Here is a 13,964-nt window from a genome sequence, read left to right on the forward strand (position 1 = left end):
TGAAGGAGGTAAGTCACATACTAAAGTGGGCAGAACTTCATCATCCAGCCTTGTCCGCAGTGTTCGTTCTGGGGGTACTAAACTGGGAAGCGGACTTTCTCAGTCAACACCCCATTCAGGCAAGCGAATGGGCTCTACACCCGGAGGTCTTCCAGACCCTAGTAGACAAGTGGGGGTTGCCAGAGACAGATCAGAACAACAAAGTTCTCGCATACAGGTGAAGAACAAAGATCCCAGAGCGATCTTTGTGGATGCCCTGTCAGTGAGATGGGACTTTCATCTGGCTTGTGTATTTCCTCCAATCACCCTATTACCCAGGGTGGTGAGAAAGATAAAGCAAGAAAAGGGTGCCGTGATACTAATAGCTCCAGCCTGGCCCAGTAGGCATTGGTACACAGATCTGCAGAGAATGTCAGTGGGTGTCCCACTCCTGCTCCCTCAACGTCCAGAACTACTGATGCAGCGTCCTTGTTATCACATATATCTGGATCGACTGTCTTTGATGGCGTGGCTCTTGAAACCTCTATCCTGAAGTCAAGAGGATTCTCACAACAGGTAATTCAAACAATGCTCAGAGCAAGGAAACCTTCCTCAGCTCGTATTTATCACCGAATATGGCAAACCTATATTAATTGGTGCAGTGAATGGAAAATGGACCCTAAGTCTTTCAGAGTTTCTAGGGTCTTAGCATTCCTTCAGGCAGGAATGGATAAAGGTTTGAGGGTGGCTTCCTTGAGAGTGCAAGTGTCAGCATTGACTGTATGGTTCCAAAAGAAATTGGCCAACTTACAGGATGTGCGTACTTTTTTCCAGAGAATGCTGCGCATTCAACCTTCTTTTGTTCCTCCTACAGTGCATTGGGACTTTAAATTTAGTCCTAAAAGGCCCTTCAAGTTGCCCCATTTCAACCACTTAATAAAGTGGATCTTAAATGGTTGACAGCTAAAGTTCTCTTTCTACTGGCCATGGCGTCAGCTAGAAGAGTGTCCGATTTAGGGGCATTGTGATGTCGTTCCCCATTTCTGATTTTTTTTTTTTTTTTATCCAGATAAAGCAGTTCTCAGGACTAGGTCTGGGTATGTTCCCAAGGTGGTGACTAAATTCCACCTTAACTAAGAAATTGTAGTCCCGGCTTTCCAGGAACCGGGCCATTCTGTGGGAGATGCATCGCTGGACGTGGTCCGTGCCTTAAGGATTTACGTGGATCGTACCAGTGCCATCAGAAAGACAGATTCTCTCTTCATTCTCTACGGATTTCACAAGAGAGGATGACCTGCTGATAACCAGACACTGGCAAGGTGGCTTCGGATGACTATTTCAGAAGCATATTCTCAAGCTGATCTCCCTGTTCCGGCTAATGTTTCTGCTCACTCTACTCGTAAGGTAGGTCCATCATGGGCAGCACAACGTGGTGCTTCAGCAGAACAGATACATAAGGCAGCCACATGGTCTTCCATTAACACATTCATTAGACATTATGCCATGGATACCTTTGCCTCTCATGACGATGAATTCGGGCAAAGGATTCTCCTGTCCAATCAGAAGAGTAACCACCACTAAATTGCTTTGGGAAATACCAATGTTATCTTGGGGATAACCTGTGGACCCTGCCAGAGAAATATATGGTATGGTAAGAACTTACCGTTGATAACGGTATATCTCCTAAGTCCACAGGTTCCACAGGGATCCCACCCTGACGCACCTGATTTGAGGATCCTTTTACTCACTAACCTCTTCCTTCTTGTACGGAAGGGTGTGTATATGTGTTCTACTCGCCTGATTAGGGCTTTCTATGATGCTCCTGCCTTGAACTTTGGAATACAACTGATTTGCCTGAGCCAGGAGGCGGGGATATATGGACGGGCCCGTTGCATGCTGGGAGGCCGAAAAGCTTTGACTAATTGGTGCATATCCGCTGTCGCTTCATCATATCCCAATGTTATCCTGTGGAACCTGTGGACTTAGGAGAAATACCATTATCAACGGTAAATTCTTACCATAACGTATATTTTGTGGCTCCTGTGACTGATCCTTTTGCCTTCCTCACTCTCCTGACTGAGTATATGCAATCTGATACTCTTGGCAGTCATGCTTGGCTTTACTTACTGTTCTGATTTATATTATGCCAGTTTTTTTACTTGCTCTTTAAAGTTCCCTACCACCTCCGCTGGGGTTTGTGGGAAAGTGCACAAATTCTGAGAAAAAGTCATGTTCTTTATTAATGATTTGTTTTCCTACCCTTTACGCTTAAACTCCTTAGCGTTGTTATGCTGTAACTTTCACAACTGACCTCTTCGTCCACATAAACGGGCTATTTTTCCCTTGTTAACTACTATCATCACAGTTGCAAAGAAAGTGAATTTGAATAACTGGACAATTCTGGCCCCTTCCCTTTCCCTATTATGTGCTGTTAAAAGATTGCTCCTTCAAATCCTATATTACTACAGGAGGGCTACCTTACCGGCTATTGAAAGTGGAGTAGTTAAAAGTCTCTTTATTGAAAAGTTAGACTCTCAGCAGCAAACTTATGTATTTAAGCTGTTTGAAACTACTACCTAGTTTTTTGAGACAAGCTCTTGATTACTGTACTTCACCCCGTTTCTTATTTATTTAGGTTAAGTTACTCTTTGCATATTGAAGGGTCTCTTTTTTTTTTTTTTTTTTTTTGTCGTTACATATGTATAACGCTATACAACGACTTCATGCACCGATCTGTTCCCTCTCCTTGTCTGGGTTTTATTTTGCATGTCCCTTTTTATTTATTTATTTCTTTTCTTACATGTCACAGGCGTGTCCATATTTTATGTTTCTATATGTTATTATTTTTGTATGTTTTCTTTGGATGCATCCCATTTGATTTTGCCTATTGCCAGCAATGGTGTGTTCCATTGTTGTTTGACTCTTGGTATTGAAATGGCTGTTTCTATTGTTCCTTTGTACTTTATTTTAAAAATGAAAACAGATTTTAAAACATAAATAAATATTGTGTGTGGATATCCTTTTTAAGATTGTCTTAAACAAACTGGATGGAATCTTGCCTATGAAATAGGATTTTAATACCTACCGGTAAATCCTTTTCTCTTAGTCCGTAGAGGATGCTGTGGATGCTTCAAGAACCATGGGGTATAGACGGGATCCGCAGGAGACATGGGCACTTTAAGACTTTAAAAGGGGTGTGAACTGGCTCCTCTCTCTATGCCTCTCCTCCAGACTCCAGTTATAGAAACTGTGCCCAGGGAGACGGACATTTCGAGGAAAAGGAATTATGTAATTTTTAAAACTAAGGTGAGATACATACCAGCTCAAACACGCCGTACAACATGGCATTCAACAACAACGCATGCAACGGCATGACCAACCTCAGCCACAGACTGACTGAACTTAGCTCAACACGAGTGTAACCATAACCAAACTGCAGATACAGCCCGCACTGGGACCGGCGCCCAGCATCCTCTTTGGACTAAGAGAAAAGGATTTACCGGTAGATATTAAAATCCTATTTTCTCATACGTCCTAGAGGATGCTGGGGATGCTTCAAGAACCATGGGGTTTATACCAAAGCTCTAGAACAGGCGGGAGAGTGCGGATGACTCTGCAGCACCGATTGACCAAACAAGAGGTCCTCCTCAGCCAGGGTATCAAACTTGTAAAACTTTGCAAAGGTGTTTGAACCCGACCAAGTAGCAGCTCGGCAAAGCTGTAATGCCGAAACCCCTCTGGCAGCCGCCCAGGATGAGCCCACCTTTCTGGTAGAATGGGCTTTTACCAATTTCGGTAACGGCAATCCTGCCGTAGAATGAGCCTGCTGAATCGTATTACAGATCCAGCGTGCAACAGTCTGCTTAGATGCAGGAGCCCCAATCTTGTTGGGGGCCCACAGGACAAACAGAGCCTCTGTTTTCCTAATCTGCGCCGTTCTGGTGACATAGAACATAGATCTTCAAAGCTCTGACCACATCGAGAGACTTCGAATTCGCCAAGGCACAGTAGCCACTGGCACCACAATAGTCTGGTTTACGTGAAATGATGAAACCACTTTTGGCAGAAATTGCTGATGAGTTCTCAACTCCACTCTATCAGCAAGGAAGATTAAATAGGGGCTTTTGTGAGACAAAGCCGCCAACTCAGATACCCGCCTTGCGGATGCCAAGGCCAACAACATGACTACTTTCCAAGTAAGGAATTTCAACTCAACCTTACGTAAAGGTTCAAACCAATGAGATTGCAGGAACTGCAACACCACATTAAGATCCCACGGTGCCACAGGGGGCACAAATGGAGGTTGGATGTGCAGCACGCCTTTCACGAAGGTCTGAACTTCTGGAAGGGAGGCTAATTCTTTCTGAAAGAAGATTGACAAGGCCGAAATTTGTACTTTAATAGAGCCCAACTTAAGGCCCGCATCCACACCTGCTTGCAAAAAATGGAGCAAACGCCCCAGCTGAAATTCTTCCGTAGGAGCCTTCTTGGATTCACACCAAGACACATATTTCCTCCAAATACAGTGGTAATGCTTTGCCATTACTTCTTTTCTAGCCTGAAGAAGTGTGGGAATGACTTCACTGGGAATACCCTTCCGGTATAGGACTTGGCTGACAGAGCGCCTGCATGCCTCTCCGCACAGCGAAGAACTTTCGTGGCCTCGGCCATTGCCGCTCTGCTCTTTGTTCCACCCTGGCGGTTTATGTACGCAACTGCTGTTATGTTGTCTGACTGAATCAAGACGGGCAAACCGCGAAAAAGATGTTCCGCTTGCAGAATGCCGTTGTAAATGGCCCTTAATTCCAGAATGTTTATGTGCAGACAAGCTTCCTGGCTTGACCATTTTCCCTGAAAATTTCTTCCCTGTGTGACTGCTCCCCAGCCTCGGAGGCTTGCATCTGTGGTCACCAGGATCTAATCCTGAATCCCGAACCTGCATTCCTCCAGAAGGTGAGAACTGTGCAGCCACCACAGAAGAGAGATCCTGGTCCTGGAAGATAAGAATATTTTCCGGTGCATGTCCAGGTGAGACCCGGACCACTTGTCCAGCAGGTCCTACTGAAACACCCTGCCATGGAACCTGCCATACTGAATGGCCTCGTAGGCCGCCACCATCTTCCCCAGCAACCGAGTGCATTGAAGAATCGACACTCTTGCCGGTTTCAGAATCTGTTTTACCATGTTCTGTATTTTCAGAGCCTTTTCCACTGGAAGAAAAAACTATCTGTAATTCTGTATTCAGAATCATACCCAGGAACGACAGCCGTGTCGTCGGAACCAACTGTGATTTTGGCAAGTATAGGAGCCAACCATGTTGCTGCAGAATCGTCAGAGAGAGCGCAATGTTTTTCAGCAATTGTTCCTTGGATCTCGCCTTCATGCGGAAATCGTCCAAGTACGGGATAATTGTGACTCCCTGCTTGCGCAGGAGAACCATCATTTCCGCCATAACCTTGGTGAAAATCCTCGGAGCCGTGGACAGACCAAACGGCAACATCTGAAACAGTGGCGTAAGTTCGCCCCAGTCGCCCGGAGGCATGATAAAATACTGGTGCTATATATATATATATAATATATATATATATATATATATATATATATATATATAATGAAGGAGTGGCACTCACGGGACTTGATTGATAAAAATAAGACTTGGGACACGGCGGTCTCAGATGAAAGATCTTTCAGCTGAGACCGCCGTGTCCTGAGTCTTAGTTTTATCAATCAAGTCCTGTGAGTGCCACTTCATTGATTTAGCTACAAGGTCCCACAGACCTGTTAGAAGGCACCTGGGCATTAACTGGAGGAGGAGAGAGTGCCGACACACACATAGAGATATAGATAGATAGATAGATAGAGATATAGATAGATAGATCTATCTCTATATATATCTCTATATATATCTATATATGTGTGTGTGTGCGTGCGCGCGCGCGCCGGCACTCTCTCCTCCTCCAGTTAATGCCCAGGTGCCTCCTAACAGGTCTGTGGGACCTTGTAGCTAAATCAATGAAGTGGCACTCACAGGACTTGATTGATAAAACTAAGACTCAGGACACGGCGGTCTCAGCTGAAAGACCTTTCATCTGAGACCGCCGTGTCCAGAGTCTTATTTTTATCAATCAAGCCCCGTGAGTGCCACTTCATTGATTTAGCTACAAGGTCCCACAGACCTGTTAGGAGGCACCTGGGCATTAACTGGAGGAGGAGAGAGTGCCGACACACACACACACACACACACATATAGAGATATATAGAGATATATATAGATATAGATAGATAGATAGATATAGATATCTGGTACTTGGGGTGAACAGTAGCAGCGTACTCACAATAGTACTTTCACAATAGTAGTATAGATACACATACCTCTTTCACTTACAGAAACCTCTTTCAATTAAACAGACACACACATGCCTCTTTCAATTACACACACACACGCCTTTCACTTACACACACACACCCGCATCTTTCACTTACACACACATGCATGTCTTTTACTTACACACACTCACATGCCTCTCACGTAAACCCTCTTTCACTTACACACATATGCATCTTTCAATTACACACACACACGCCTTTTTCAATTACACACACACACAATTACACACACACAATTATACACACACACACACCACGCCTCATTCAATTACACACACACACACACACACACACACATGCCTTTCACTTACATACACACATGCCTATTTCAATTACACACAAACACAGTTACACACCCACAATTACACACATGCCTCTTTCAATTAAACAGACACACACATGCCTCTTTCAACTACACACACAATTACACACACACCACGCCTCATTTAATTACACACACAATTACACACACACACACACACAATTACACACACCACGCCTCATTTAATTACACACACACATACACACACACGTCTTTTTCACTTAAACACACAACTTTCGTTAAAACACACAGACACACACACCTCCCTTAAAAACATCAACACACATAAACAGTCAGTGTTGCCAATATTTATTAAAGATACCCCCAGTAATCAACCCCATACACACACACATACACTACACAGTGCAGCAGCATGAGGCAGGTGGTGCCAGTGCCTACCTTCGGCTAGCAGCAGGATGGATGAAGAGAGAGCTATAGACGGCCAGCTCTTCTGGAAGTGCCTGTGATCAGCTGTGCGCTGGAGCTCCCCCTATCTGCAGCCAGCTGCCAGCTCGTCTCTGTGGATATGAGGAGGCAGCTGCTGCAGCTGTGTTACAACACTGACACCGATCCTCCATCCATATTCGGCGCAGCGGCGATGGATTGTCGGGCAGTGGGAGGCAATGGAGGACAGGTGCCCCCTTGAGGTCAGGAGCCCGGCGGCAGCTGATTCTACTGCCTCCCACAGTGCCGCCACTGGTCTGAAATTGGTAATGAGAATCCTGAACAGCAAACCTCAGGTAAGCCTGATGTGGAGGATATATGGGGACGTGTAAGTAGGCATCCTTTATGTCGACCGACACCATAAAATCCCCCTCCTCCAGACAGGAGATCACTGCTCGGAGAGATTCCATGTTGAATTTGAATTTTTTTAGAAAGAAATTGAGGGATTTTAGATTCAGAATCGGTCTGACCGAGCCATCCGGCTTCGGTAACACGAACAGAATTGAATAAAAACCCTTCCCCTGTTGTGACGGGGGTACCGTGACAGTGACTTGATTTTGACACCGCTTTAGTATTGCAGCGCATACAACCTCCCTTTCTGGAAGAGAAGCTGGCAAGGCCGATCTGAAAAATCGGTGAGGGGGCACATCTTGAAACTCTAATTTGTACCCTTGGTCTACTATTTCTAATATCCAAGGATCCAGGTCCGAGCGAACCCAGACCTGACTGAAGAGTTTGAGACGTGCCCCCACCGGTGCGGACTCCCGCAGAGGAGCCCCAGCGTCATGCGGTGGATTTGGTAGAAGCCGGAGAGGACTTCTGTTCTTGGGAACTTGCCACAGCCTGTGACCTTTTACCCTTTCCTCTTCCTCTCGCAGCAAGGAAGGAGGATCCTCGTCCTTTTTTGTATTTCTTGGGCCGAAAGGACTGCATCTGATAGTGGGGCGTTTTCTTTTGTTGCGCACAAACAAAAGGTAAAAATAATGACTTACCCGCGGTAGCTGTAGATACCAGGTCAGTGAGGCCGTCACCAAACAAGACACTACCGTTAAACAGCAGAGACTCCATAGCCGCCTTCGAGTCAGCATCAGCATTCCATTGATGAATCCACAATGCCCTCCTGGCCGAGACTGCCATGGCATTGGCCCTTGATCCCTAAAGGCCAATATCCCTTACAGCTTCTTTTAAATATGCTGCAGCGTCCCTGATATGACCCAGAGTCAAAAGCACACTATCCCTGTCCAGGGTATCTATCTCAGATGACAAGTTATCTGCCCACTTTTCAATAGCGCTACTCACCCATGCCGAAGCAACGGCAGGCCTGAGTAGCGAACCCGTAGTGACATAAATGGATTTTAGTGTATTTTCCTGCTTACAATCCGCAGGATCCTTTAGGGCTGCCGTGTCAGGAGACTGAAGCGCCACCTTCTTGGACAGACGCGACAGAGCTTTGTCCACTGTGGGGGTTGACTCCCACTTTTCCCTGTCCCCAGAGGGGAATGGATATGCCACTGGAATTCTTTTGGGAACCTGTACCTTCTTGTCAGGATTTTCCCAAGCCTTTTCAAAAAGTGCGTTCAATTCATGAGGGGGAGGAAACGTTACCTCAGGTTTCTTTCCTTTAAACATACAGACCCTTGTATCAGGAACAGCAGGGTCCCCCGTGATATGTAATACGTCTTTTATTGCCACAATCATGTACTGAATGCTCTTAGCCAGTTTAGGATTCAATCTGGCATCACTATAGTCGACACTGGAATCAGAGTCCGTGTCGGTATCTGTATCTGCTATCTGGGTAAATGCACGTTTCTGTGACCCCGAAGGGGTCTGAGCTTGTGACAATGCATCCTCCATGGATTTCCTCCATGTCTGGTTCTTAGACTCAGATTTATCTAATCTCTTAGTTAACCGAGCCACATTTGCATTCAAAACACTCAACATATTTACCCACTCAGCGGTGCCGACAGGGTCACTCCCAGCGCTTTTTCTGTCCATACTCCGGCTTCCTCCTGGGAAGAGCACTCAGCCTCAGACATGTCGACACACACGTACCGACACCCACAATCACACTGGGCTATAGTGGACAGACCCACAGCAAAGCCTGTTAGAGAGACCCAGAGGGAGCTTGCCAGGTCACAACCCAGCGCCTATCCCAGTACTGAAACTTTATATACAATGCCTCCGACCTGTTAGCGCTTTTATAATAAAGATAATAGCACCAAATCTACTGTGTAACCCCCCCCCCCCCCTGTTTTGCACCCTGTTACTTGTACAGCAGTGTGGAGGTCAGGGCCAGCGTCTCTGCAGCCTCTGTGAAGAGAAAATGGTGCTGGTCAGACTGTGTGGGCTAAGCCACGCCCCCTCACTGGCGCGCTTCAGTCCCGCTCATTTTAACATTTTTATACTGGCGGGGGTCTATATTGACTGCCTAGGCACTTTTCATATAACTTTTGCCAGTTACTTTCAGGTCCACATGCTGCCCAGGGCGCCCCCCCTGTGCCCTGCACTCTGTCAGTGCCGCTGTGTGTTTGGGAGCATGGCGCGCAGCGCGACCGCTGCACGGTACCTCAAGACCTGAAGTCTTCTGCCGTCACTGAAGTCTTCGTTTCTTCTTTTACTCACCCGCCTTCTTTTTTTCTGGCTCTGCAAGGGGGGTGACGGCGCTGCTCCGGGAACGAGCAGCTAGGCGTACCAAGTGATCGGACCCTCGGGAGCTAATGGTGTCCAGTAGCCTAAGAAGTAGAGCCTTTTAACTCACAGAAGTAGGTCTGTTTCTCTCCCCTCAGTCCTTTGAAGCAGGGAGCCTGTTGCCAGCAAAGCTCCCTGAACATAAAAAAACCTAACATAAGTCTTTTTTCAGAGAATCTCAGTAGAGCTCCCCTGTGTGTGACCAGTCTCCCTGGGCACAGAATCTAACTGGAGTCTGGAGGAGGGGCATAGAGGGAGGAGCCAGTTCACACTCCTTTTAAAATCTTAAAGTGCCCATGTCTCCTGCGGATCCCGTCTATACCCCATTGTTCTTGAAGCTTCCTCTAGGACATATGAGAAACATCTATAGATGAGCACATTTTGAGGATTACCTGTGTTGTAACCATTAAATAGTCTTTTCGGTCAATTCTTCCCTGTATATCCTGCAGATTGTGCATAGGATTTGACATAGATGAAGATGCTCTAGAGATATTTAGAACCAATGCTGAAGAGTTTGAACTCACCAACGTTGACTTGGTTCAGTGTGACGTTTGTGCGTTGCCGTGTAACAACCTGGTGAAATCTGTGGACACCGTAATAATGAATCCTCCTTTTGGCACAAAACGTAATAAAGGTACATTTCTATATGTTAATGAGAAATAAGGTAGAAGCACTCTTTGGTAACCCTACACTTTGGAGCATGTGAAAATCCAACACTTTTCATTCACCCTCTCTGGCAGCCAAGATGCTAATACATATCGGCGCTAGTGCTTCCCACTTCGCCTCGGTAAAGAGGTAAATCGGGAAGAGTGATACTGGCAGGATATGTGCCGGTGTCATACATTTATGCCATAGAATCATAGAAATTTGACAGCAGATAAGAACCACTTGACCCATGTAGTCTGTCTTAAACACACTAGGGTTAATTTTTTTAGTTGGGAGTCAATTAACCTACTAGTACATTTTTTATGGATTGTGGGAGGAAACCGGAGTACCCAAAGGAAACCAACACAATCATGGGGAGAATATACAAACTCTACACAGTTAAGGTCATGGTGGGATGACCCCAGGGCTGTAAGGCAGTAATGCTAACCATTACACCATTCGTACAAAGCTTTGCAAGACATGGACAGTGTTTATACACATTTCTGAATCCGTGGTCATAAAAACCCAAATAAGCAGCGGACAGTAGAAACCAAGGGATAGGTGGTGTAGGTACTGAGAAGATGATGGTAAAAGGGAGGGAAGAGGGCCCTGCTGGTGAGAGCTTACAGCTACAGAGGAGGCGTGATACATGCCATTTGCTACAAAAAAAACTTGCTCTAGCTGCATTCATATTTGTGGGAAACTCAGGGTTGTGTTCTGATGCAGTAATCCTCAATCCTAAAGGAAAACCTCTGCTGAAGAGGTTAAGCACTAAGAAGGACTTCAAGATGTTTTCTCTCATTTCCATTTCATGCTCCACATAACCCTAAATAAGTGAAGTCGTTTCTAACTTATACACCTCTAAAATTGCTTTCATAGGTATGGACATGGCTTTCCTAAAGACTGCTTTGCAAATGGCAAGAACGTCAGTATATTCTCTACATAAAACCTCTACAAGAGAAGTAAGGTTTTTTGTTTTTTTCCCCTCCCAAAAGACATTACATTTTCTATAGGGGGAAAGCGAATAAGTGAACTGGCTTGAGAAATACAGCAAGCACTGCAGGGCTGTTACCGATACAGAGGCCATAGTATGCGAGATGTTGGTCTCATACACACAGGCATTTAATTACAACGCATTATAACCCCTACATAAAGCATGACAGTTCTCATTAGAGTAGATCACAGGTTCTCAAACTCGGTCCTCAGGACCCCACACAGTGCATGTTTTGCAGGTCTCCTCACAGAATCGCAAGTGAAATAATTAACTCCACCTGCAAACCTTTTAAAATCTGTCTGTGAGTAATTAATACACCTGTGCACCTGCTGGGTTACCTGCAAAACATGCACTGTGTGGGGTCCTGAGGACCGAGTTTGAGAACCACTGGAGTAGATAATACCTCCCAACATGACCCTCTCCAGGAGGGACAAAATGCTCTGCTTCTGGACTTTTTTTTGTTATTTTATGATTATCTGCACCTGTGTTGACCAGGTTAATGGGTAAGAAAGGTGTTTCAGCACAGGTGATGGCAATCATAAATTGAGGCAAGTCCAGGAGCAGAGCATTCTGTCCCTCCTGGAGAGTGTCATGTTGGGCAGGATGGTAGAGCATCTGTTCTCAAACTCCATTTTCAAGACCCCAAACAGTTCATGTTTTCCAGGTCTCCTCATAGAATTGCAAGTGATATAATTAGCTCCTCCTGTTCAAATGTGTCAGTGAGTAATGAGTACACGTGGAATATGGGACTAATTCAGACCTGATTGTTGCAGAAAATTTGTTAGCTAATGGGCAAAACCATGTGCAATGCAGGGAGGGGGGGCAGATATAACATGTGCAGAGAGAGTTAGATTTGGGTGGGGTTTCTTTAAACTGAAATCTAAATTACATTGTAAAAATAATGCAGTCTGTATTTACCCTGCACAGAAACAATATAACCCACCTAAATCTAACTCTCTGCACATGTTGTATCTGCCCCCTTGCAGTGCACATGGTTTTGACCATTCACTAACACATTTGCTGCTGCGATCAGGTCTGAATTAGGCCCTAAGTTAGCTGTTTGGGGTCTTGAGGATGGAGTGGAAAACCACTGCAGTAGAGCATTTACAAACATGATTAAGGTGTTTTCACTAATTACATTAGCATGCAGTATATGCTGCAGTTGGTGAACCTGTATATGTTGTTATATATACACTTGTATTAACAAGGAATGTGTTAAAAAAAAAAAAAAAAAAAAAAAAGTGCAACGCACCTGAAGGGAGTCTCGTGATTTATCAAATTTTCCACATTAAAGTTTGGTTTTTATACCGGTCATAAGACACGTCTCCAAAATGTGGACTGTTAATCAGGGCCAGGTCGATTAGAAGGAAAGAACCAGGAATAGCCTGTATTAATTTTCTATAAACAAGGTAAGGCCGTTAGTGGACAGCGGTCCATATATGAAAGTGAAACCACAGGGTAAGACAATAAACACATGCTACACTCTGCTGAGGTTACCAAAACTTTATTTATAGAGCACTAACAGGTTGTACACTGATGGGTATGATTACACAAATAATATAATGACGTGATACAAGGTTTTGAGCCCTGCTCAAAGGAGTTCACAAGAGGTGTGAGAAAATGTGATACTTAAGTATGCTTTAATGGATTGATCCTTCATTGTTTGTTTGTTTTTTGCTGTAATCGATTGTAGACAAAATTTACAAGCCTTGGAGGTTCAGAGACCTAGCAACTCATTGTAGTATTTTACACACACTGCATTACTTAAACATTTATGGGTGAGATTCAGATGAACTGTAGTAGAGCCTTCATTTCCTGATTTATGTACTACTTTAGTATTTATAGAGGGGGGGAGGGGAGAAATTAAGTTAGCATGATACCGTAATTTACTGAGTGTGAAAAAGGGTGTCAGCCTCGATTTGGGAAATTAATGGGCATTAACACATAGTAGCTCGAAGAATGTATCCCAAATTCTGTGTTAACATAGCTGCAGCACCCAAAAACAGGCTATTTATCAAGGAATATTTTCATGCCTGTTCAGATTTGAAAACAAGTCCCTGTAGACTGTAATATGCAGGGCTAATTAAATAGCTTTGGGAGATTAATGAACCCACTGTAAATGACGGTGGCTGACTGCATTCACCTCATAGTATGGAAAAGGTGAGGGGATGTGGTTGAAATCATGGCAGTAATCTTAGGGATAGGCTGGAGAAGGAGTAGATTAGGATTAAAATATTCACTGGTCTTGATTAGGATTATAACTACCAGGATATCAAAACCATCCCATTGTGAGATAGTATACACTGTAATGGCAAGGATATGCAATGCAAGAAACCTGTAGTGGGCGGTGGATGCACTTCCCACCCATGTTACACCAACATCATACTGCAGTCAGCCATAGTCCAATGTGCTATGGAATCCTCAGTGTACTACTTCAAACTCTTCATAGAAGACAGTCTGTAGTTCATATGAAGAACATAACTTGCAGTTTCCCCTCACTGGTGC

The 13,964-nt window shown here is 44.7% G+C and overlaps 1 protein-coding gene across 1 annotated transcript in view; it reads left to right on the forward strand.

The window, feature by feature from the left end:
• The window catches only part of METTL5 (methyltransferase 5, N6-adenosine), a 65,409-nt gene that overhangs the window by 41,874 nt on the left and 9,571 nt on the right, over positions 1 to 13,964 (forward strand). Inside the window, exons 3-4 of the mRNA XM_063933507.1 lie at positions 10,270 to 10,454; positions 11,345 to 11,427. Of these exons, the coding sequence (XP_063789577.1) occupies positions 10,270 to 10,454; positions 11,345 to 11,427 (268 nt within the window). The remainder of the gene's footprint in view (positions 1 to 10,269; positions 10,455 to 11,344; positions 11,428 to 13,964) is intronic.

The sequence above is a fragment of the Pseudophryne corroboree genome, chromosome 7 (assembly GCF_028390025.1).
Source record: "Pseudophryne corroboree isolate aPseCor3 chromosome 7, aPseCor3.hap2, whole genome shotgun sequence".
Lineage (NCBI taxonomy): Eukaryota > Metazoa > Chordata > Amphibia > Anura > Myobatrachidae > Pseudophryne > Pseudophryne corroboree.